The sequence below is a fragment of the Protopterus annectens genome, chromosome 14.part0, assembly GCF_019279795.1.
Source record: "Protopterus annectens isolate FY-2018-M chromosome 14.part0, PAN1.0, whole genome shotgun sequence".
Lineage (NCBI taxonomy): Eukaryota > Metazoa > Chordata > Ceratodontiformes > Protopteridae > Protopterus > Protopterus annectens.
In genome coordinates this window covers 118370198-118398051 of record NC_056748.1, presented here as the reverse complement: position 1 = coordinate 118398051, position 27854 = coordinate 118370198, and the positions used below count along the sequence as shown (strand labels likewise).

The 27854-nt window shown below is 41.8% G+C and overlaps 1 protein-coding gene across 1 annotated transcript in view; it reads left to right on the top strand.

Moving 5' to 3' along the window:
• The window catches only part of LOC122788883 (hyaluronan-binding protein 2-like), a 611288-nt gene that overhangs the window by 565822 nt on the left and 17612 nt on the right, over positions 1 to 27854 (top strand). Inside the window, exon 12 of the mRNA XM_044055827.1 lies at positions 26501 to 26646. Within this exon, the coding sequence (XP_043911762.1) occupies positions 26501 to 26646 (146 nt within the window). The remainder of the gene's footprint in view (positions 1 to 26500; positions 26647 to 27854) is intronic.

Genomic DNA, 27854 nt, shown 5'->3' with positions numbered 1-27854 from the left:
CACATCCCACAGGCACACTGTGTCACTAGTCATGTGATAGCTTCCTTGCTGGTAGGGTGACACAGACCCATGGTACCACCACAGCGGACGCACTGTATAGACATGACAGTTGACATCCAGTTCTGCCGCTCAGTGGACACTACCATGGGGTCAGTACTGTGTACATTGCACATGTGTTTACCCACGGCCCTGTTGGACATCATTGTGGCACACATTGCACCTTCTATGGCACGTTTGGAGATGGTCACTTGCTGTTCCTCCATTTCGGTACCTATTCTGCTACTACATTGTCCCATATGTGCAGGCCATACATATCTTGTGTATGTACATAACATTAGGCCATCGCCCATCATGCATGCTATGCCTGTGATACTGTCTATGATTTGTGAACATATCCATCATGACAGCTTTGCATTACACATAATTGACATAGTCGCCTTACTGCGTGGATAATGCACGTGCGCACATCTCCGTATGACATCGATGGTATATGCCCATGCACATGTGTGCTGTGACACTATACATACATGTCCTATCCCTGCTGTGGCACTTCATTGTTGGATATCCACCGCCAGCATCAGCGGGTGGGGGCATTGTTCTGTGTTTGCAACCCCTATGGCAGACCTGGGGTACGGTTACCACCTGTGCCACTTTGCAAGGGACAGTCCCTCCTGGGCAGTTGTGTCCTGACAAAATATATTACAAATGGCAAATGTCCTGAGATTGTAGGACATCACTATATGCCATTCTTATGTAAGAGTTGCATCACATACTTATTTATGTATGTACATTCCTAAATGTTACAAGACACACAATAAGCAACTTAACTGCTACAAGACTACACTTTTCTTTATGCAAAAGAGTAGAGTTCTAACCTTTGTACTGACCATGGGTATGTGTCCACCTGTAACATCTGATGTGTGTCCCAAGATTTCCACTTTGGCCATTTGAAAAGGTGGCAAGTCAACCTGGGTTATCCCGGTGTGTACATGTTGTCCCACTGCTGTGCACACGCTGTCCACAGTCGCTGGTATGCTGCGCGCTTTAGCATTACATATCCAACCTTCGCCTCTCTGCCTGATGGACAGGTATCTTTACCTACACACACCGCTCACATACTGTACAGATTCGCCATAATGATCGCATTACACACCAGTACATGTCGTGGGTTCACATACCTTTCCGCCTTTTTGTTCTGAGTTCGCCTCTATTCCCTTTGTTTCTCCTTCTATTCGTGTTAGTTCGGTATGAACATACGGTTTGAATATCCAGGGAGTCTTCCTTATATTCGCCGCCACCTGAGGCATGTGTGTTAATCAGGCCAATAGCTGTTCCTCGTGTGTACTTATGATATCGCGGTGATCCCCTTCCTTTCGCTCATACGCCGCCGGCACTAGCCCATGGTTCTTTCCTCGTGGCCGCTGGTTATTTGCAATGCCTTCGTGAGGATGGTATGTATTGTATCATGTTTGTGTTACTGCATCCGCTATGTGTGGTGTCGGTACATTTCGCTGTGGTGTTAGCCGTGGATTGTGTGTGTTGAGTATGGTATTGTGTTCGGCTATGTGGGTCCCCGCGTCCTGGCGGCGCCTGTCGCATGGCGTTGTGCATTCAGATGTGTTACATAGCTGTTATTTTCTGTACATAGCGGATGCAAGCGATGCATCAGCCGCTGCTAGTGTTTCCCAGGAGCTTGTTGTGGGTATGCCGCTGTCATTCACTGCCTGTATGTGTTTGCTACGGTTTTAGCTGTTATCCCTTTGATATGTGCAATGGGGTATATCTGCGGATGTGGGTGACGGGTACGGGTGTGAGTCTGCATTTATACATACCAGATATGCTTGTGTGTGTGCTCCATCCCTGCTTGGGGAGCCGCGGTTACCTGTCTGTTGTTCCGGGAATGTTTGTTTGGTTGATGTCGCCTGCTGTCGGTATCGCTTGCATGTGCTTCCTGCACGATTCCTCCTTCACATCGGTTATATATCTGCGGATGTTCGGCCGCGCCTACTATCCATTGGCATTTTGTCGCTGATAGTTACGGTGAATGTGGTCCCATACTTAAGCGCCTGTATGCTACCGTAGCCTCCTATTCGTGTGCCGCTGCTTACACACCGCGTATTTACGGACCGTAAGTGTTCACGATCGGGTGCCGGATAGCACATTCAGATTTTCGCTGCATATGCCTGATGCTGTAACGCTGCCGACGGACCGTGGAGTCTACCTTATGGCCGCCATACCTACGGTCATGGTTTGTACATGCGCCCTTTGCATCTCCTGTTGGCTATGGCCCTGTGGTACACTTTGGGACATTTCCGCTTTGCATCGCTTTATCGCCGCCACGCATAGCCACCGAGGAGATGTCAGTACTACTTTGTGGGTACTGCTGTACATACCTATGGTTCCTGTACTGTATGCCTACTGTTATTACACTCCGCCTGTGACATGTCATCTACATACACAGTTTACACTGGCACACACATTACACACACACAGCGGAACACACGACAACCTCACCTCACACACACACATATTGCCGCCATGGCTGTCAACCTTCTATTTCCAGAGTGAGGAACACACACAGTAGTAATGTGAAACAAATGGGCATAATGTGGAACACATAGTAATGGCATAGTGACAACTTCAGCTAAGTAGGTCATAGGTTGATTATAATATGCTGATTTACTTACAGTGAAGAACCTTTTACTGACTTTACTTCATGAGTACATTCTATTTACCAGGATGTCATTTTATATACATTCCTAACAATGGATGTTTGACAGACATTTTCAATGTGGAACTTGGAGGAACTGCAGGAACATGAACTGTTTTACACCCCAAATGAGGCACGCTCATAATGTCGTGACACTTACCCCACTGGTATGCTTTCCGCCGCACACCGAGTTGAACACAATACCTACGTTGACGCCGGTGGCGGCGTGTATCTCCACTCATATCCTATGGATATGACACACATATCTAGGGTTGCCACCTTTCAAATACTCCAAAGTGGACATTTTGTAGAAACGCCAGATTTTGCATGCAAACACATACCCACGGCCAGTACAAAGGACAGCAATTCACTCTTTTGACAGAATACAAACTCCGTAGCATTACAGCTGCTTTATTCTGTTTATTATCATATTTAGATGTTTCTTCTACAAAAATAACTGTTTTATGCAACTAATAAAGAAATTATGGGAAATAGTTTTGTCCTACAATCTCAGGACATTTGCCATTTTGTCAATGTTTTGCAGGACACAACTGCCCAAAGGGGACTGTCCTCACAACGGGACAGGTGGTAACCCTACACATATCCCGCTACTGTACCGCGGACTGGTGACCATCCCGACACGGATATGTATTGATGCAGGTTAACATTTCCATGGCTGGCGCACTTCCCTGCCCACCCTCCAGGATGATCGGGTTGTCGGTCACTATGTTTACTATGTGGTGATTTCAAGGCCTTACTTATCTGTGGAACTTGCATCCCTGGGTTCCATATTACCCTGTTGTAATTCTTTATACCTGTGTATGCTGCATATATTTCTAAGCATGTGTACTGATATGTATTTCTGTATCTGTGTATGCACATGAGTACATATGTGAATCTACTTTGCGCGATAGGAGCAAGCGATACGGCTACGCTATTGCAGCGCTGTAGAAATCAAGGCGCGTTGAGGTGTTGGCGCTCCATGCTCTGCTGGCTATTGGGTGTGCAGTGTTTGGGCATGGGTGGCCTTTGTTAGAGTTGCCATTAATAATACGTCCGCACATACCGGTACAATACGGCTAATGCGTGACATGTTTGAGTGGCGTACCCATTTCCACTGTGTGTGCAGGTCAGGAGGTGCTTCAGTCCATAGCCTGCCTACACTGTCAACGATGTGCTATGCTTCCCTCTGCCGCGTGAGGCATATTGGCACGCTTCTGCTGCCTACCTACTGGGGCTGGCTCAGTGTGTCCATGGCGCTGAACGCTTCCTGTGCAGCCCTGTGCTTGCCCTGGCAGTTGTGGCGGGCTTGGTGGCCTCCGCATTATGCGTCCTGCAGCAGCTAGTTTCCATTGCAAGAGAATCATATTGTGTAGCATGCAACATACTCATACGAATACGTGGCACTTCTGGTGCCTTTGGAGAGTACTCGCAAGGCTCCAATCGGATGTATCCAAGCACCGGAACCGTGATTTCAACATCCCAACACACGGCGCATTTGGCATTATTCTCGCTTACCAGCGCGGTGCCTCATTATGCATGCTCTTGCATGTGTGTGTGCATTTCTGATGGGTGTCATCAACCACGGGCTCTGAAAAGTAAGCGCTGTGAAGCCAGCATCCCCCAAGGTGACCTTGTGTGATACGTCCCCTGGCGTAATACCTGATACAGCTGTGAGGCATGCCAGATATGGGAGTCGCAGTAGCTTCCAGGCTGCCAGCACACACATCCATAATAATGCCCCGCGCATTGCCTACATGACCTGGGAAATTGATGGAGGGGTATTCCGCGTCCGTTTATGCAGCATCTACCCTGCCTCCCCGGTGGTGTGACTTAATTTCTATAAAGTGCGCACAGTCTATCGCGACTCCAGTGGGACTCTCCCGGGTATTGTGCCACGCGGTATAGCGGGCGATATTAAGCCAGCCATCCTCCCGAGATGTGGGGAAATGTATAAAGTTCATGGGCAGGGGGAGAACATGGCATCCAGGAACTGGTGTAGTACCTGGCTGGATGCCTGTGAGATGCTCCATTATATCCCCGTGGGCCTTTTGAAAGGTACTGTAGCCAGTATTCGCAGTCACACATACCTTTTGTGTCCACTGCCGAGGCTCCCTCTAAGCCTTTTGCTCCCTGTGGCTGCCGGCACAGCTCCACCATTTGCTGTAACGCGGTCCCTGTCCACCCTGTAGCACTCTACTATCTCCAGGTCTCGCAGCCCCTGGTAGGTCACCCTTGGTCTGGACACTCTCCTTCTCCCGTGAGGCCTACCGTAGTTGTCGGCACCACCCCTCCTAACTCCGCCTGTCTCTGCCACATACCTATGCATCACGTACGCCGCGCACTCCAGCATATGGTTAAAAGTTCCCCGCCTGTTTACACCCCACGGTGCGCGCTTGGGAAATCGCTGCTGTGTGTTGTGTGCATTCACATTTAATACCGTTGTGCTGTATACCCGGTGATGTCATTGGGTGTGTCAGGTGGCCGTATCCATGGATTATTTGTTTGGTTGATGTCGCCTGCTGTCGGTATCGCCTGCATGTGTGCTTCCTGCACGATTCCTCCTTCACATCGGTTATATATCTGCGGATGTTCGTCCGCGCCTACTATCCATTGGCATTTTGTCACTGATAGTTACGGTGAATGTGGTCCTATACTTGGGGCGGCCTGTATGCTACCGGTAGCCTCCTATTCGTGGTGCCGCTTGCTTACACACCGCGGTATTTACAGGACCGTAAGTGTTCACGATCGGTGCCGGATAGCACATTCAGATTTTCGCCGCACATGCCTGATGCTGTGTAACGTTGCCGTCGGACCGTGTGGAGTCTACCTTATGGCCGCCATACCTACGGTCATGGTTTGTACATGCGTCCTTTGCATCTCCTGTTGGCTATGGCCCTGTGGTACACTTTGGGACATTTGCGCTTTACATCGCTTATCGTCGCCACGTGCTTACCCACTGAGGTGATGTCAGTACTACTTTGTGGGTACTGCTGTACAGACGCGTATGGTTCCTGTACTGTATGCTCACGCCTGTTATTACACTCCGCCTGTGACATGTCATCTACATACACAGTATACACTGGCACACACATTACACACACACAGCGGAACACATGACAACCTCACCTCACACACACACATATTGCCGCCATGGCTGTCAACCTTCTATTTCCAGAGTGAGGAACACACACAGTAGTAATGTGAAACAAATGGGCATAATGTGGAACACATGGTAATGGCATAGTGACAACTTCAGCTAAGTAGGTCATAGGTTGATTATAATATGCTGATTTACTTACAGTGAAGAACCTTTACTGACTTACTATGAGTACATTCTATTTACCAGGATGTCATTTATATACATTCCTAACAATGGATGTTTGACAGACATTTTCAATGTGGAACTTGGAGGAACTGCGAGGAACATGAACTGTTTTACACCCCAAATGAGGTACGTTCCTCATAATGTCGTACACTTCACCGGTATGCTTTCTGCTTTCGCACCGACGGTTGAACACAATACCTACGTTGGCCGCATCGCCGGTGGCGGCGTGTATCTCCGCACTCATATCCTATGGATATGACACGCTTTATATCTAGGGTTGCCACCTTTCAAATACCCAAAGTGGGACATTTTTTGTAGAAACGTCAGATTTTGCATGCAAACACATACCCACGGCCAGTACAAAGGACAGCAATTCACTTTTTTGACAGAATACAAACCTGTAGCATTACAGTTGCTTATTCTGTTTATTATCATATTTAGATGTTTCTTCTACAAAATAACTGTTTTATGCAACTAATAAAGAAATTATGGGAAATAGTTTTGTCCTACAATCTCAGGACATTTGCCATTTTGTCAATGTTTTTGCAGGACACAACTGCCCAAAGGGGGACTGTCCCTCACAACGTGGGACAGGTGGTAACCCTACACATATCCCATTACTGTACCGTGGACTGGTGACCATCCCGACACGCGGATATGTATTGATGCAGGTTAACATTTCCATGGCTGGCGTTACCTGCCCTTCCCACCCTCCAGGATGATCGGGTTGTCGGTCACTATGTTTACTATGTGGTGATTTCTGCCTTACTTATCTGTGAACTTGCATCCCTGGGTTCCATATTACCCTGTTGTACTTTATATCTGTGTATGCGCATATATTTCTACATGTGTACTGATATGTATTTCCGTATCTGTGTATGCACATGAGTACATATGTGGTCGACTTGCGGCGATAGTGGCAGCATACGGCTACGCCGTGTGCTGTAGAACCGGCGGCATTGAGGTGTTGGCCCATGCTCTGCTGGCTATTGGGTGTGCAGTGTTTGGGCGGTGCCTTTGTTGAGTCACACATACGTCCGCATACGGTACACATTACGGGCGGACATGTTTGTGTGGCGTCCATTTTACTGTGTGTGCAGGTCAGGAGGTGTCAGTCCATGGGGCCTACACTGTCAACGTATGTGCTATGCGATCCCTCTTGCCAGGGCGAGGCATATTGGGTACGCCTCTGTCTACCTACTGGGGCTCGCTCAGTGTGTCCGTGGCGCTGAACGCCCTGTGCCTGTACTTGCCCTGGCAGTTGTGGCGGGCTTGGTGGCCCTCCGGCATTATGTCCCTGCAGCAGCTGTTTCCGCAGAATCATATTGTGTAGCATACAACATACTATGAATATGTGGGCACTTGTGCCTGGAGAGTACTGCAAGGCTCCACCGGATGTATCCAAGCACCGGAAATGTGATTTCAACATCCCGAACACACGCTCTATGATTATTCTCGTTTGTGCGTGTGCCTCATTATGGCGTTCTTGCATGTGTGTGTGTGCATTTCTGATGGGTGTCATCAACCACGGCTCCAGTGCGTAGCCAGCATCCGCCACAAGGTGACCTTGTGTGATGTCCCCCCTGGCGAATACCTGATACAGCTGTGAGGCATGCCAGATATGGGAGTCGTGGTAGCTTCCAGGGCTGCCAGCACACACATCCATAATAATGCCCTGCGCATTGCACACGACCTGGCAATTGATGGAGGGGTATCCCTTGCGGTTTATGTAGCGTCTACCCTGCTCCCCGGGTGGTGACTTAATTTCTATGTGCGTACAGTCTATCGCACCCAGGACCTCCGGGTATTGTGCCACATGGTGGAAGCGGTGCATATTGCTAGCCAACTCCTCCTGAGATGTGGGGAGATTTATTTGCTCATGGGCATGTGGTAACATGGCATCCAGGAACTGGTGTAGTACCCTGGATGCTGATGCCTGTGAGATGCCCATTATGTCCCCGGTTGGCCTTTGAAAGGTACCTGTAGCCAGTATTCGCAAGCTCACACATACCTTTGTGTCCACTGGGATGGGCTCCCCTCTGTTGTCTCTTGTTCTCAGGCGCGGCCGGCACAGCTCCACTATTTGCTGTAATGTGTCCCTGTCCACCCTGTAGCGCTCTAATATCTCCAGGTCTCGCAGCCCCTGGTAGGTCACCCTTGGTCTGAACACTCTCCTTCTCCTGTGAGGCCTACGGTAGTTGTCGGCACCACCCTCCGCAACTCCGTCTGTCTCTGCCACATACCTATGCATCACGGCCGCGGCGGCACCCAGCATATACATATTAAAAGTTCCCCGTCTGTTTACACCCTACGGTGCGGCGTTTGGGAAATCGCGCTGTGTGTTGTGTGCATTCACATTTAATACTGTTGTGCTGTATACCCGGTGATGTCATTGGGTGTGTTCAGGCGGTCGTATCCACGGATTATTTCCGCGGTTTTACGCTTGCAACTGCAACGGTACTGCCTGTAGTGTTACATTACAGTTGCCTGCATTGCCTTCGCCTGGCATCTTACATTACTGCATCCTGCAGGCACATGGCATATGATGCATTTTATCTGCAGCCGCAGTTATGCTACCTCTGTACTTGGCTGTGCTATTTCGGTTCTTTGCTCTTTGCATTTCTACTACATCCCTACTATCTTTGCACTCATATGCCTCCCCTTTCCCGTTATGCAGGAGTCTGCATGCAGAGTTATCAGCTGCCGGCGTTTGCCCTTCCTGCATTGATTGGTGTTAATTGCTCATTACAGATCCATTTACACTGCTTCCGCATTTCCTCGTATTCTCCGCATTACCTTCCTATATCCGTGGTTGTTGACGGTGAGGCTGTCACATGACTGGTTTAGGAACGTAGTCATCCTCGTGCACATGCATTTGTACGCATTCTGTACTCTCAGCGCATCTATTTCCTAACACGCCAGTCCTGATGCTGTGATGTGCATTGTACAGCCCAGATTTGCTGACCTCCAATATCCTTCCTCCTACAGTGGCACACCCCTCTGTGGTTGACATGTATCTCGTAGGCCACTCCTCGGTGTAGTACCGCTCGCGTTTGCTCCATCCTTACGCCGTTTTTTGCGATTCACTATTATCTGCCTCATTTGCATGGAATTGACTACTAATACATGGTTACGGCGCCGGACACCGCCACCACTCCTTGACAACCATTGCGCTGGGGTTGCAGCTTTACATACATACTATGGTGTGTGGTGGCTGTGCAGCTGATTTGTGTTCTACTGCTCTTTTAGGACATTGTCATATTATTTCATTGCTTTGCAACTTCTGTGCACATATCCCGGGGGTCTGCTGTTCTTTCTACATACGTGCCATTTATGTCATTTTTTACATTTTGTGCATATTTTCTTTGGACATTCTTGGTGCCTTTCCACATTGGCATATTGCACCTATATGATACCTGACTTTGACAGCCTTCCGTTACTCCTCCGGTATGTTTGGGTAAATGTAAACCGGTTTTTTTTGGTTTACATTGCCGTGCCCTTACGCTACGCCTGCGCCACTTCGTGGATCGCTATTTGACCTCATTTGCATGGTGCAATACCGCACACAGTGTGTTTTGCATACCTACGCCGGGGGCGGGGACGGTCCGGCGCACGCCGGTAGTGCACGTGGAATTCATTCATACCTGAATCGCTAAGCAGCCATATTTGGCGTTATAACGCCGACGCTATGCTGGCGCCTGGCGCAAGGTTCATGAATCCCGGGGATACTTTTTATACCTGTAAAAACTACTACTGCTTGCAGATCTTAAACCAACCAATATAGATTCACATACTGTACAGTGGACTCCATTAACCTCTAAACTTTAAAAAATTAAAAATGGAAATAAAAACAATATTTCCACTTTTTTTAAAAAATAGATCCATAAAATGCTATTTGCACTTACGTGCCTGGAAAGTAAAAAAATGACAGTGTAGAATACTCAAGACACAGAAACATTCCTACAATTGGGCTATGCCAGGCCTGGGGAGAAGGATGGCTCCCTGTTGTAGAAGGAAGTAGCAGTCCATAAAAATCACAAAAACTAATAGGCCAAAATAGAGCCATAATGATAATAGAGTGGACCATTGAGGAAACAAAACAAATATGTATTGTTACTATTATGCAAGATGCCAGGAATATCCAGACAGAAAATATACAAAAAGATTAAGAGAAAACAAAGTTCAGGTTATAAACTAATTTGCTCTTCCCAGTCCTAAATTACAGTTTTGGAGTGACTGACTGGCCCATAAAGGTGTTGGATAGATTAGACAGGAAAACAACAGGGAAGCTTCTCAAATGATTTATAAAAATCAGTGCATACTAAGATTATGTTTTCCCCATTCTGAAGGAGGGCCTCCTCAAAATAAATTACATGTATAGATCTGCAATCGTGGGACTGCTTACATATCTGTTGACCTCACAGGACCTAAACATATTGAAAATTTTGAAACGTGAACCGAATAAGTCTAAGATGACTACCCTGCTTAGTTAACAGAACCATATTGGCATCAAGCTGGAATGGAAATCAAACCAGAAGTTGATAAAAATCAGTCAACAACCGAATGTGCAAAAAAACAAAAAAAAGAATATAAGGTAAAGGAGTGACTTCCCTTCTGGAGTGGCTAGCTGGCTGGATAGTTGGCTGGCTAGCTGGAGTGGCTGGATGACTAGCTGACTGGAGTGGCTATCTGGATGGCTAGAGTGACTAGAGTGGCTGTCTGGCTGGCAGGCTAGAGCAACTGGCTGGTTGACTTGCTGGCTGGATTGCTGGAGTGGCTGGCTGCCTAGCTGAAGTGGAACAAAAAAGCAAATCTCAGAGTCATTTTGATGAACTGCTGTAGAAACAGTAATGAAAAACACTGTATAGCCAAGGGCTTTGTAGGGCTTTTTCTGCCACACTCCCTGCCCCTCTTCATGAATTGCAGCCAGTTGTTGCACAAGTTAAAACACCTGGACCTAATAGGGAATAGCTCTGGCTCCAGGTCCAGGTTGGTGATATAACTGAACTGCCATGGTAAAGGTGGAAGTAAATGTGGCCTTTCCATTGTGATTTGGCCTGATTGCCAAAGTGGGATTTTTGAAGTCCCACTGCTTTGTACAGGGGGTAATGGAATCATTAAGTACAACCCATGAGTGTCTTGTTGGTAATGGGATGGGTGGCAACTTTAGCTGATACTTGAAATAAGGTTCTCCTTATTAGCATTTCAAAAAGATTGGCATAATTGCACCATGAATACATTTCAACTGAACATCATATAGATCTGACATCATCAGTGTAACACAGCTATGCATTATATTGCATATAACAATTCACGCACCCTTTAAACAGCATCATCATTGAATGGTTGAATACTCTATAGTATAGGTGACTGAGTGTAATTATATGCATCACAATGATCAGTCTATTTGCACTGCAAACATACTTGGAAAAACAAAAGAAAATCCCAACTCCCATGAATTTTTCCAATGCTTCTAGCCTATGTTTTCAAATTGCAGTGTTCGAATAACAGAAAATGCTTGGGATTACAAAAGTACTTAATTTCTTTCTGTGTATTACTTTAGTCTTTACAGACAAACATTCTGCAGATGTTGTGTGCTGTCTAGTGAGAGAGAAATGGGCAAATGATTATTATGTATATTTTAGTAACTTTTTTAAGTTCAGAAATATTTTGCTTAAAATGCACTTTGCAAGAGAATTGTTACTTGTGTAATTCCTTTGCTGCTTGATTAGTGTATTTTATTTAAACAAGAGTTATGTAAAATGTATAAGTCTAAGTAAAACTTTCATTTTATATACCCCCTTATCTCTGTTCTCTTCAGGTCCCTAGCTCTATCACCCTGCCCATTATTCTATTTAGTTGCTCCCCTGTACGTGCCTTTTTAAAAATGATACTAACAGTTGGATAACAGAGACCAAGATAATTTTCTTGACATTTCTTCTTGTGTGGCTGACAAGCCCTGAAATGCTTATTGTGCAATGCATGAAAGAAGATGCATGTGTGTGCGAACACACACACACACACACACACACACACACACACACACACACACACACACACACACACACACACACACAAAAACACAAACACACACACACACAAAAACACACGCACACACAAATGCGCACACACACAGACACGCACACACACACACACACACACACACACACACACACACACACACACACACACACACACACACACACACACACACACTCACACACACACACACACACACACACACACACACACACACACACACACACACACACACACATACACACACACACACACACACACACAAACACACAAACACACACACATTCACACACAAAAACACACACACACACAAATGCACACACACACACAAACACACACACACACACACACACACACACACACACACAAAAACACACACACACACACACACACACACGCACACACACACACACACACACACACACACACACACACACACACACACACACACACACACACACACACACACTCCAAGTACTAAGCCTTGCAGCATGTTTTCATACTTAACCATTTACATATGGCATAATCCCTGGTCTCTTTCAAGATTAATGTGTGACCTTCCCTCAGTAGAGGAGAACTCTTAAAGAGCTACTCAGTTCTCCACTTCTTAGTCAAATCTCTGGATCCTAAGCCTGATGTCTTAAGCTTGTGAAGCAATAAATGGGTTGGAAGATCTGGTTGGATGGGAGCGAAGAGCAGGTTTGAGTCACCCAATCCGGGGGGGGGGGGGGTTGTGATCTTGGTGTGTATCAGTACTCCTGCATAAGCAGAAACTTGCAAGAAAGTCGTTGACTGGTGGACTTGATGGTGGCTGTCTAATGATGTGCATGTTGGAGCATGTGCACCTTAGAAGCATGGCATTAACTTCCCTCTGGTGATGTGGTGCCTATATAAACCACCAGGAGAAATGGGTAGGGTGGAATTAGGGCAAGGGAAAAACCACCATGCCCATGGGGCTAGATTAATATAAAGATGCTGTCAGGTCTTGGTCTGGGAGGATAGCCAGATTCACCTACTTGATTGGAATAGTGTGTATTTGGTCATGGCCAGGGTCGACAGATAGAGCCACTTACTGTTATCAGGGGTAAGTTGGACACATATGACTATAGTGACAGGTGCTTACTTTTATAGCATTGTAAACAGATGTGAAGGCTTAGGTGGTGGAACACAGCACCATTTTTGCTGCCTAGATGATGCCCTTCTTTGGACTGCTGATGACTTGCACCTGAAGAAATTCACAGAGATAGGTATGAATGATCATGTTTGATTGCGAGAGACCAGATTGTTGGCAGTCATGTGGACAAAAAGAACATACGTTTATAGGTTCATAGGAGATTATCAGGCTAATGATTTAAGAGCCCTCATTACGCATGTCTTTAAGGGCCATTGGCACAACCCCAGATGTGAATTTGCAATTGGGGTCTGAATGGAGAAATGTTAAGTCAGCCAGCAAAGGAGAGTAGTATTGCTATAATTAAATTCATCCTTAAGTCTTGGTAAGTACCTTCATAGGTGAACCCTGTTTTTTTTCACAAAATCTCACCAAGATGAAACTGATAAATAGACTATATTCTATATAGCATATATCATGGACAGAAGTAGGTTGAAAAATAAAAAAGATAGCTGGGTACACGACCCAGGATTAAAAAAGTTCCCAGTCCTGGTAGGTGCACTGGTGCCTGGAAAGTAAAAAAATGACAGTGTAGAATACTCAAGACACAGAAACATTCCTACAATTGGGCTATGCCAGGCCTGGGGAGAAGGATGGCTCCCTGTTGTAGAAGGAAGTAGCAGTCCATAAAAATCACAAAAACTAATAGGCCAAAATAGAGCCATAATGATAATAGAGTGGACCATTGAGGAAACAAAACAAATATGTATTGTTACTATTATGCAAGATGCCAGGAATATCCAGACAGAAAATATACAAAAAGATTAAGAGAAAACAAAGTTCAGGTTATAAACTAATTTGCTCTTCCCAGTCCTAAATTACAGTTTTGGAGTGACTGACTGGCCCATAAAGGTGTTGGATAGATTAGACAGGAAAACAACAGGGAAGCTTCTCAAATGATTTATAAAAATCAGTGCATACTAAGATTATGTTTTCCCCATTCTGAAGGAGGGCCTCCTCAAAATAAATTACATGTATAGATCTGCAATCGTGGGACTGCTTACATATCTGTTGACCTCACAGGACCTAAACATATTGAAAATTTTGAAACGTGAACCGAATAAGTCTAAGATGACTACCCTGCTTAGTTAACAGAACCATATTGGCATCAAGCTGGAATGGAAATCAAACCAGAAGTTGATAAAAATCAGTCAACAACCGAATGTGCAAAAAAACAAAAAAAAGAATATAAGGTAAAGGACCAGATGAGAAAGCAAGAAATGTGGAAAATGCATATAGTTTCAAGTATAGAAAACTCTTGGAAAAACCTCATGTTAATCAGGATCTAATGTAGGAATGGTTAAGGAGAGGTGAATTTAAACCAAAAGATGAAAGGTTAATATTGGCAGCCCAAGATAGTGGGCTAAGTACACATTGGTTTACAAAGTCTATTGAACATGTGGGAGAAACAGACAAATGTAGATTTTGTAAAGCAGAATTGGAAACAGTGATACATATTGTTGCTGGTTCTGATATACTAATAGGACTGTGTACTGAAAGGCATAATAATGTGGCAAGACTGTTGCACTGGTGATTGTGCAAACATTATAATATGGAGGTAGCTGAAATGCACTGGGATTATGATCCACAAAGCATCATAGAAAATGATGAAGTTTATATAACATGGCATCATCTATTACCAACAGTTCAAAAAATATATATGAGAAAAACAGATATAGTAGTCCATGAAAAGAAGACAAAAGTAGCATTGTTGATGTGATAAATTATGTAATGAAAGAAAGGGGAAATAAATAAACCATTACTAGGAGCAGGGATGGAGAAGAAGCAATATACGGACAGTCGAGGAGGTAAAAATTATGAAAGGGCTCTGGTGATAGAATATACATCACAAACGGAATATATTAAAGAAATAGTAAGAAAGAATTGGAGCATCCTGAAGACTAACTAAGCTATTCTAGAAATATTGGAGTCAGAACCAAGATTTGTGTACAAAACGGAAAAATCTGAAAGAAAGTTTTGAGAGTAGGGTGGATTATTCATCATCTATAAATCAAAAAGGTACTGTAAAGTGTGGAGCTTGTCCACAATGTAATTTTATCTGTGAGGATATATTTATTTTGGACAATTATTCCAAAAGTAAAGTAATTTTTCAAAATAGGGACTGTGGGACTAGTAATGTGGTCTATTTAGTGAGGTGCTCTGGTTGTACTGCATTTTATTTGGGAAAAATGGAATGTAGGCCAAGAAAGAGAATTTATGAAAACCAGTATAATATTAGAAAATGTAATTCTAATAGTGCATTATACAAACATGGTATAAATGTCCACAATTTAAGAGATTTATGTTTGGTATTTTTGAAAGAGTTAAGAAAAACCTGAGGGAGGGTAGTAAAACCTTATCAGAAGCAAGAGAGATAAAATGGCAAATTAAACTTAATGCCAGTCAGTCCCCAGGTATTAATTAACTTGTAGTTATAAATCCCTTGTTAGACATGAGAGCTAGTATGCTTTAAATTATACTCTCTGTGGAAATATATATTACACGTTTCTTTAGGGGTCAGCATTTTTATCGATTAAGGTAAATGGTAACATTAGCAATAGTTTTTTTATTAAATCATCGTGAAGGAAGTGCTTGACAAAACAAGTTTAATGTATTTTTAATAATTTTTTAACATGTTCTTCAGTACACATTTTAACATACGTATAATATTTTTAATACTATATATGGTTTCAAGGTGGAAATATTCTTAAGGAATATGAATTTTAATATTGATTAGTCAGGATAAAAGTTTATTTAAGTGTATTTTTGGAACAGTAAAGGGTTAATATGTTCATTAGTGCATTTGATGATGTCAGCATAGAGTGAGAGGAAATGTGTGTATTTTGATTCTGAGGAAGTCCAATAATAAGGATGAAAGTGCTTAATCCTGTGTGATTTTTATTTTTGGATGTAATAATAAGTTTTTTTTTAAGTTTTATGGACTGTTTGCATTGTGGCTGCAGGTGTTGCTACAGGATTTTCTTGGTTCTTAATTAGTTGCTGAGTAGTGGCAGACCATGGTTTTTACTGTTCCAAAGAAGTGTCAGTCTCGGAGGCATGTATCTGTCTCTCCAGCATGTTTTGTTCGAGTCACTGACTAAGCTTAGATCTCTAGATCTCATGCTGTTTTACTTGCAGATGTGTAGCAGCTCCACCAGGGCTAGATTTGTCAGTGCCTTGCAGGTCAGGCATAGGTCACCCCTTAAAAGTCAGTAGGAGACAGGGTAAAGGGATAGGGCTTTTAGTCTGTCCACACATGACATGTTGTTTACACACTGCATTTTCTTTGTGAGGAACCTCTGAGGTTGCTCCAGCTGCTGTAAGTGCCCAGTCAAGTTCATGCCGAACAGTACATTTTACTCAGTTATTTGTCTAATGAGGCTGAGTACAGTGGGACTATAATTTCCTTGTATCTGGATGCCATACCTTTACTTACACATTGTGCCACATAGAAGGACTTCCTCACCATTGTGGACACATGGCAGTCAAAGTTCAGACTACTCTCTATCTGTTTACCTAAATCTCTCACCTCTGAGTCTATTCTTATGGTTGTTAAATTAATGTTGTAATTTGCAAGGGTATTTGACTTCCCAAAGTGTATGATAATGCATTTTTCACATTTAGTTTTAGGACATGGTTCTGGCACCAATCATTTGTCTGATCAAGACCCGCCTGAAGAATATCTACTTTGTTGGGGGATTTAATGATTGCCCCCAGCTTGCAATCATTGGCAAACTTTGGCATCCAGAGGCCTTCCACATTAACCTTGACTTTGGAGAAGTATATTCCAAACAAGAGTAGTCCCAGCACTGAGCCCTGTGGCACACCTCTAGTAACTGGCCTGCTGGATCTAGATTTACCTACTTTAACCAGATTTGTTTCCTATCCATGAGCCAATTGGTTATCCATCTGGTGACATAGGGATTTATGCCCAGTTTTGTGAGTTTATTAATAATACCTGAGAGGGGAACTATGTCAACTGCCTTGGTCATGTCAAGGTAGGTGGTATGTTGGTATGTACTGTTTTACCTTCTTCCATTGCCGTAGTGACATACTCAAAGAAATCCACCAGATTCAATAGGCATGACCTGCACTTGATAAAGCCAAATTGGGTGAGGTCCAGTGTTTGGAGGTTTCCTATGTCATTATTTATCAGGTTCATGATTATTCTTTCCATGGCCTTACATATAAGACTAGACAAGCGTATATGATCCCACTTTATGCAAAGGGATGACTGCTGCTGTCCTCCACTCTGTCAGGACAAAGCCAGTCTGGAGACTGTGGTTAAATAGAGAGCCTAATAGGCCTGACAAGTCCTGATTTTAGATGCTTAGCAGGTAACCTAGTATATCATTAGGCCGCATTGAAACTATGTTTTTAGCTTTACAGAGAGAAGTGACTACCTGTTCTTTGGTGATAATTGGCAGCGGAATGGCAGAGGTTATTTCTTGGGGTAGAAATGTAGGTGATGTAGAGGTGAGGTTTGAGATGAATTTGTTCGGCAGCAGATTTGCTATATATTCTGGCTGAGTATAAGTGATGCTATCTATGACTAATTTTGCACATTGTTTGGTGTTGCCCTTAAGACTGTGGACATAAATGGGAAATGCCTTATGGTTGTCCTTAGCTTTGGAGGCTATTTTTACCTCAAAGTCTGCTTTCAGAGACTTGACTAGTTCCCTGATTTTGTTTGCTTAGACTGCTGAGGGACTTTTTGCTGTTGTTCATATTCCCTCTTACTTCTCGACAAGATTTTCTTTCTTTTGTTGTACAACTTATCAATGCAAAAAGTCTGGCTTGTTTTTCCAGTTTGACCTGTGTTTATTTCTGTTTGGTACTGCAGTTTCTATGCAGTTGTCTATATGGTCATACATGGCTTTTGTGTATGCCTCTGCATAGGTTTGTGTGTCTTTTGGATTGGGGAGCTTGGAAACTAGCTATGCTATCCCTTAATAGGGTGTAATTTACCTTAGAGAACTTCTGAAAGTTTTGGAGGTTAGGTGGGGGAACTAGTTTTACCTTTATTGCAAGAGAGATCACTTTATTATCTGATCTTAACAGTGAGGTCATCACACTAGGGGGGGTGCATTGCTTTCCCATATTTATGAGTACCAGATCTAGGATATTTGTTCCCCTAGTGGGAGTGCAGACTAGCTGCTCCAAGGCTTTTGAATTTAAAAAAGTCAAGAAATATTTGAGTCTGCATGTTACTGGTCATGTATGCCTCCCAATTAATGGAGGAGTAGTTAAAATCACGCATGAGTATGGTATTAGGCGTGATGGTGAGTGATTCTAGTAACATCAGGCAAGATGGATGGCCTTCTTGATTCATGATGGGGATATGTAGCTAGCAGGAATATGGTAATGGATTTCTTCCCATGGTTAGTTGGACATAGAGTAGCTAAAGCATGTCATATTGTTTGACCAGCCTTGAGGTGTGTTTCTCCTTTATGTAGATAGATACACCTCCACCTTTTGCTGTTTTATGTTCAGTGGGTAGTTGGAACATATTACAGGAGTTATATCCATGCACTGCTGGAGTGCTTTCCATGACTTTAAACCATGTTTTTGTAACTGGACTGACATCAATATTTTCCAGGTTTAGAAGTGCTTCTAGGGAATGCATTTTCTTGTTGTGACTCCTAGCATTAAACAGTAACACATTTAGCTTGTCCTGAATACCTTTTGTTATGTTGGAAGGTTTGTCTGTTTGGCAATGCTTAAAAAAGCACTATAGGTGTGGATAATGTTTCATCCAATATTCAAAACACTAGATGTGACAGATAAGAACCATTCCTAGAGAACATGGTTGAAAATATTGCACCTCTTTGGAATGACTGTAGCTTTCCATTAGCAATTTCAGCTAAGAAACTAGCTAAGCCAATTGTTAGTCAGTCATTTTCTTCTGGTATTGCGGTATCAACTTTGGAGATGGTAGAATGCTGCTCAATGCTTGGTTCACACCTGCCTGTGACATATATTCTAATACCTCAATCATGTCTCTCTTCATATAGTCCAAGGAGGTATGTCTCAGGTCATTCACACTCACATGGACTATGACTGAGTCAAACTGGTACTTAGAGTTAATGACCAGAGTGCTTGTATGATCTGGTGGCTCCTGGCCCTTAACATCCAACTAACTGTAATCTTCTCCTTATCCAGGGTGGTAAGAGGGACATCAGTGTACCTCACAATGGAGTCTCCTGTGACTAGAATATTGGGTTGTAGAGTGTTTTGCCTTACGGGCTTGGTAGCTGAGGCGCAATGAGATGTGGCTTTATGTGTTGTGATGGGAATTGTCTTGTTTGTGTGCATGTGGAGTTTCTGAGGACTGCACCTGAGAGGTTTTGAGGTTTCAGTAAGTTACATGCAAGCATCTCCACATATGTGAGTGTATGTGTATGGTCCTTGGTGACTGTGGTGAGGGATGTTTGTGAGTCTCTGACAACCAGATTGTTTCTTTTTGTGTCTATATGTGAGAGTCTAGCCTCCAGTGTCAATGTGTAATTGCATTTCTCACATTTGTCTGTTCAGAATTAAGTAGTTGTCAGTGTACATAAGGTAATTGCTACATTGCCTCAGGATGCCCATGTCCACCAAGCTCGATGAAGAGATAGCAGGAACATGCCCATCCATGGTTGCAGGTCCTAATATCTACCTGCAAGGGATTGGAGTGCATGGTGTCTGTAACTGTACAAGGGAAGGTTGCTTACTTGGTGTAATCTGCAGATAACTTAACCAGCGATGCTGCCTGGCACCTAAACCAGATGCTGTCTAAGCAGCAATAGTCCCGAGTGCTATAACGAAGTAAAGTAGACCTAATTAGTCCTAACCAAATGAATAAATGCTGATACTGCTCACCCTGCACGCTAGCTGCCCTGTGAGTAATGCAGAACTGAAGTAAAGTTCTGAGGTGATTTTTATAGGGGATTTTCAACTTCTGGTCATTGCATATATGCAATGCACCTGTAATAGCAGATATACAAGTCACATGTAACCACAGTTACATGAAGAACAGCTTTGTGCAAACACAGGACTTAATGCTAATCAACTAAGCACCCAATGAGCTTTCTTCCAATTCCAAGCTCAGATGCATGAAATCAGCCCTCTCCTGCCACAAGAGTGCAGAATTTGATCCTTTTAATGTAAAATGACTGGTTCGGAGTCCAAGTATTAAGGAACCACAAACATATGCCTAATACAAACTAAGAATCACTAAATACAATATATTTCAGTGCAGAACAGTAGCCCTTACAGCAGTTTGAAAATGTAACTTTAAACTTTAAAGTGCAAATAAAAAAAACTTAAATAGCATAGTAGATTTTTAGAATATAATAAAAATAAGCAATGCAAGTGTAAAAAGATACTTAGTTTCATTTGTCTTGCTAAGGATGGCTTCAGATGTCAGCAAAATTTCTCAAAGTGTGTTGCATCATTGCCAAGCAATGAACAGCTCTGGATAAATGAGCCAAGACTCAACCAAATGCAAGGCTTATATACAATCAGAATAAAAACTAACTATACTCTAAGGCCAGTCAGATAAGCACACAGTGAGCTTTCTACCAGCAATTCCCAGATCAGATAGGTGAAATCAGCCCTCTACTACCACAAGAGTACAGACTTTCACCCCCTCAGTATAAAATAACTGGTTTAGAGCCCAAGTGTTAAGGAACCACAAACATATGCCAAATACTAACTAAGAAACACTAGAAAGAATGTTTTCAATGCAGAACAACAGATGTTACAGCAGTTTGAAACTACAACTTTAAACTTTAAAGAAGTGCAAAAAAAAAATAGAATAGTAAACATTCACATTAAATGAAAATAAGTAATGCAAATGCAAAATGATACTAAAGTTTGTTTGAACCAAGACTTGGCACAAAGGCAAGGCTTATATACAATCAGAAGAAAAGCTAAAAGGCACACAATGAGCTTTCCACCTGCAATTTCCAGCTCAGACAGATGAAATCAGCCCTCTACTACCACAAGAGTTCAGACTTTGGTTCCTTAAGAGCTGAAGAAGAGTCTCCAGCAAGGCAAGGAGCACCCTTTTTTTCCATCAGGCAACATTTGCTCCAAACTTGTACTCAGAGGAAATTAATCCAGAATGTATTGGCAGAAATGTCTGTTCAGCCTGCATAATCAGTTCCACTTTCCAAAGGATTATTTTCCTGTCATACATCCTTCCACGTTTCTGCTTCAAGTCTAAAAACCTTCTGCATCTCCCTAATGTGTTACTTATTTCTTCTTATCACTCCCAATGTTTATGATGCCATGACTTTTTCAGGAAAGATGGAAGCCATATATATCCAAGACTGTAATATAATCCATTTCAGTTAAATTTTGGGTGTGCCTCATAGGTGTACCTCATATCTCCATTTCCATTAAACTGGCTGTTCAAAGTAGGGTTCAAACAACTCTTAAAAAGTTTTCTTGTATGAGCCAAATGTACCACACAGCCTCATACATAAAGCTCTGCCTGGTTACCCAGCATGTTTTCCCCTATACATGATCCTTTACATGACTAGCAGTAATCAAACCTGGGCTGTCATCATAGACCTTACCAGAGCATTTCATACATCTAACCTTAATCTGTTATACAGCTCCCTTCTTTCTACCTGCACTAGGAACAAGACAGCAGACTCGTTCAAAGTCTTTCTTTTAAACGGGAGCTAGAAAGTAAAGGTTGGTTCTTCCCTCTAGGATTTAAGTCCTTTAGATAAAGGTGTACCACTAGGAACAGTTCTCTCTGTACTCTATTGGCCATACTTATAAACAGACTTCCCTCTGACATTGGCCAGGTTCAAATAATTTTATACATGGATGACATGATAATACATATATCATGGTCCTCCCCTCAAGTAATAAAAACTGTACTTTTCTGATGTATAAAAATCTTAGAGGTGGTATATATTTGTTTTAGGGATGGGGGCTTGCCCCCCACATCAGGGGTACAGTGGAAGTTTAATAGAGAAGAGCAATGTCCAAGATTCACTCTTCCTCTGCATTTTCAATCTTTTTTTTTCAGTCAACATTTTCAATTGTAAAGGATTCTCTCACATTTCTGGTTTTTGAAAGGAAATTGGAATTAAGCAAATGATTGTCACAACCCCAACTGTATCAAGGGCTTTTCTTTGTCAGGTCAGCCTACAATAAAAAACAAACTATAAAAGTAACTATTAGCAAGAGTTCTCACATAATTACATTTCTCCTCACTTTGAACTCAGATGTGTCATAATACTCAAAGGAAGATGTTTCCCAGATTGACAGGGAGCTGACCTGTTTCTAGCCTACACACTTTGCAAAAGCATAAAAATAAGCATTTTCTCATATAAAAAAGGATAGCAAACAACAGGTAATCCTACTACAAAGTTTAGTCACTTCCTTCAAATATTTAATGTCTTCATAACACTCCATTACAAACTAGCATTCAGCAACTGCAATTTCTATGTTTAGGTCCCAAACCTTGGGTGGCCCAACCCGGGTCTATATCAGCATCTCGAACACTGACAATAGTGAATACGATATTGTCGCCTCGAGAATGTGGAAAGTGCAGAACATTAAACGGGTTAATGGAAATCTCCGTAAGGGGAGATTTGTGTTTACTTCAATGTAGTGCTGTCTCGGAGTTAGTATATTTAAATAGTGGGGGGTGTGGGGGTACAGGGGAATTGCCCCCTGCCTATACCATATAGTTTTTTTTTTTTTTTTATCGGCATTCAAAAATTTAATAGTTCGATCATTTCAGTTCGATATTTAGTGATTCGAACTATTACATTTTTGAAATGCTGATATAGACCTGCCCAACCCTTCACCACCAAAACAAAAAAATAAAAAGAAAGGAAATCTTATCCCTCCATCAAAGTTTTCAAAAAACACCTTGAAAACACTGTCACGTTCAAGCGCTTCAAATATAGCATTCCTTCCTAGCAAAGTACAAGATCTTCATTTAGATGGTCCCACATATATTAAACTATTTTGCACTTCTTTCCCTAATATATTGATGTGCAAAGTACAACATCAAATTATGTTGCTGATTTAAAATCTTACACCTATACACACACACACACACACACACGTGCGCACGCGTACATGTGTGTGTGTGTATGTGTGCGTGTGTGTTTGCGTGTGTGTGTGTGTGTGTGTGTGTGTGTGTGTGTGTGTGTGTGCGTGTGTGCGTGTGTGTGTGTGTGTGTGTGTGTGTGTGTGTGTGTGTGTGTATATATTTATATATACATATATAATTTCAAAATGCCACAATCTCGAGATTCATAAAATCAAGTCCAGAATCTCGAGGTTGTGAAATCTCGAAACTAAGAAGTGAACTAAAACAAAAAATAAAAGATAACATGTAAAACGATGTTTTTGCAGGGAGACAAGCCCCCTGCATCCCCCGCACCTCTTGCAACTTAAATATACTTACTCCTGGATCTCACTACAGTGAAGAGAACAGCAATACATCGGTATAAAGTGCTTAACAGGAACATTACCATACTCTTCACTGTAGCTTGATCTCAGAGTTAGTATATTTAAGTTGCAGGCCAAGTGGGGGTCGTGGGGGAGTTTTCCCCCCCTGCAAAAACATGATTTTACATGTTTTCTTTCTTTCTTTTTTTTTTTTTTTGTTCACTACTTAGTTTCGACATTTCACAATCTCGAGATTCTGGCCTTGGGTTTATGAATCTCGAAATTGTGATATTTCGAAATTACTTAGTGGACCCATATATATATATATATATATATATATATATATATATATATATATATATATATATATATATATAGGGTCTATTTCTAAATTTTAAAGTTTCAGTACTTTGCATTTCTTATGGTTAAGACCATAACATCAAAGTTTTGAAACTTTGAACCATTTAAATGGAGATCGCCATACAGCTTGGAATGGTATATTTACCATTTTCCTCCCTGTAGTGCAATCTTGGAGTTGGCATATTTAATTAGCAGGGAATGTGGGGGGTGCAGAGGGCTTGGCCCCTGCAAAAATGTAAAAAAGAAGCCTTTTTTGTGCTCATTTTTTTTTATTTACATTTCAAAATTTCAAAATTTCAATCTTATGGTCTAAACCATAAGAAATTTGAAGTTTGGAAACTTTAAAATGTAGAAGTAGACATATATATATATATATATATATATATATATATATATGTGTGTGTGTATACATGGATTTACCACATTATGTCAACATGCCATATTATCGAAACCCATTTTGTCAACTCCATAATATCGAAAGCTGACTTAGTCAAAGTCCCGGAAAGAAAACAGTGAAAACAGCCTCCGGGAATGTAACCACTTAGCCACCATCGAATAGCAACAAAATGAAGCGCACAAAACCCACCAATGTGGGGGGCTTCACCACCCACATCCCCCCCTAACAAAATATACCAACTCTGAGATTGCACTAATGTGGGGAAAAGGACAAAGTTCTCCATGGTGTCCAGGTGGTTACATTCCTGGAAGTCGTTTTCCCTGTTCCGGGAGTTCGACTAAGTCATCTTTCGATATTATGGAGTCGACAAAATGGGTTTTGATAATATGGCACATCAACATAATGAGGCAGACCCCCAAATATATATATATATATATATATATATGTATATATATATATACACACACACACACACACACACACACACACACACACAGAAACATATGGGTTCACTTCTTAATTTTGAAATACCAAAATTCCAGTGTTCAGAATATCAAATTCAGAACCTCGAGATCTTGGAATCTCGAAATTAAGAACCCCCTCCAAAAGCAGTCAACACATCACAACACATTGTTTTGCCCCCCTTGCACCCCCACACCCTGCTACTTAAATATACTAACTCCGAGATTGCATTACAGCGAGGAAAAGGGAAATCTCCTGTACTACGCTGTATACCAATCTCCGTTCAGGATTTCGAAGTTTTAAAACTTCGTTCATATGAATTTCAAAGTTTTAAGCTACGAAATTTTGAAGGGGACTCATATATCTATATATATATATATATATATATATATATATATATATATACAACGTCGACAGCTCAGAAAGCCGACACTGAGAACACCGATGCCAGAAGATCGACAACTGAGAAGACCGACGGATGAAAACACCGACGCTGAGAACACCGACATGGGAAAAGGCTGTGTAAGTATGCGGTAGTGACGGACGTTAGGGTGCGAGTAAGGTAAGTGTGCGATATTGACGGTCTGTAGGGATAGGGGTGGGTTAAGTGAGTTAGGGTTAGCCTGCGGGTTAGGTAAGTGTGCGGTAGTGATAGTCTTTGGGTTAGGGGCGGGTTAAGTGAGTTAGGGTTAGGGCGCGGGTTAGGTAAGTGTGCGGTAGTGATAGTCTTTGGGTTAGGGGCGGGTTAAGTGAGTTAGGGTTAGGGTGCGGGTTAGGTGAGTGTGCGATAGTGACGGACCTTAGGGTTAGGGTTTGGGTTAAGGTTGTAGATAGTTGTGTATGTGAGGTTTAGTGTGGGTTTGTAAGGATTTTGGTGTGCTTGTGTTGTGTGTGTGCTTTTTGGACAGGGATTTGTTTTGTTTGTTGATTGTCATTATTATGGTGTGTTGGGCATGTGAGGTTTCGTGTTTGTGAACTGTCGGTTATGTGGTGTCGGTAAACTGGTTGTCGATGTTGTGGCTTGTCGACCTTGTCAGGTAGACCCATATATATATATATATATATATATATATATATATTTATATATATATATATATGTGTATATGTATATATATATATATATATATATATATATATAGAGAGATATATAGATATATATATATAGATATATATATATATATATATATATATATATATATATATATATATATATATATATATATATATATATATACATATAAGCCTAGCCAATTTCCTTTTCAAAGGTGACAATCAAACTCTGTACCTTGTGTCTGTAAGGTAAACTAAGGATTGGTACTCTAGAAGTTCTTATTATAGAGAAAAGGTTGCTGTATACACATTTAAGTGTCTAAAGAGTATTTGCTACTGGGCAGTTCTTAAAATTATCATGAAGGATCAGTGTTCCACATTGGTTATCAAAGTGAATAAATAACAACAAGCTACTGACACCAGTGTGAAATATGCTCAGCTGTTTAACTGGTATATTATTGGCAGGAAAGGCTTGTTTTAAGTAATTGAGTCTTTCTTTCAAAAACTGTCATAAAGTACACTTTGTTTTGGTACATTGTTTTAAATACTTTATTTGTTTTTATTTCTTAACTTAAGCTGACTTCTCACCTCAGCTTCTGGATGCCACAGTAAAACTAATTCCTCAGAAAAAGTGTAATTCGAAGAGAATGTATGACGGTAATATTGATGAAGGAATGCTGTGTGCTGGCTACATGCACAGAGTTGGGACTGACACTTGTCAGGTAAGAAGATGTTCCATCTCCAGATGATTGAAGTTTGATCAAATACTATGAAAAGAAACATTTTCTTTTTATTGGTAAAAATAAAACTGTGTTTTGGGTTAAGAAATCTATGAGGTATTAGGATAAAGGGTAAAGCTGAGAGAGAGAGATGTCCTTAGAGAAAACCTGCAGGATTTGAACCTTGGCTTGGTTGTACGTGATACATTTCAGGTTAAATGTTAAGATGGCATAAAAGAGGCAATGCTTTTTGAATTCTGGGATATATTGCAAAGAGGGTTATTAGGAAGTACTGACTCCTCTGAAATTGCACCTTCAAAGTAAACAGTGAAGCGCAGAAACCATTTCTGAAGGATGGATCTCCACAACTATCCTGACCATAGAGTTACCATGGAAAGAGTATTACGTTACTATTAGGATTACATGTAAAAGCATATGGAGAAAAGTGTAAGGGGCTCGCCCCAAAGGTCACTCAAAAATGCAAAATCTATTACAGAATGCTTGATTTTAAATTAGTGTGTATGGCACACAAAGCAGTGAATGGAATAAATCTGTCAGAAAACGAAAATTCCGTGGACCATTATTCCTCCTAAAAAAATTAGTAAGAGGTTGGACAGGCAACTATTCAAAAAACTGAAGAGAAGTTTCTGCTATACTGAGAAGAGGTATCTGGTGGCATAAGTTAGTCATTAGATAGACAATGATGAACATACATCCTATGTGAAAAAATATTTTTTTTCAAACTTCAGTTTTTGGGCCAGCTATGGAAAGAAGTATATTGTCATCAAAATTGGATATTTACTTTTTTCTGTTTGATATAATTAGTTTCTTGTAAGTACTCTATCTTGGGTCCAAACCTATAAGGAAGCTCTTGCCCCAGTCTTTTAACTTGATATTTAATAATAAGGGCAGGTAATGTAGTTACTGGTTAAGATACCCCTAGGTCACTGTCTTGTTTTTCTAAGACTTGAAACACAAGGACAGATTTAGTTAAAGATAGTGGTTTTAAATGTATCTGATTTGTACTCAGTTCCTTTGGATAATGTTGAATAAGGAAAATATCCAAGCTCAATACAGAAGTGGAGATTTCCATCTTAGAACATTTTTTACATAGTGTAAATATGGATCTTTGTCATATGATTGTCTTTTTAAATAACTGAGTTTCATATCTTCTTCTTCTTCGCTTTTGGTTGTTCCCATTAGGGGTTGCC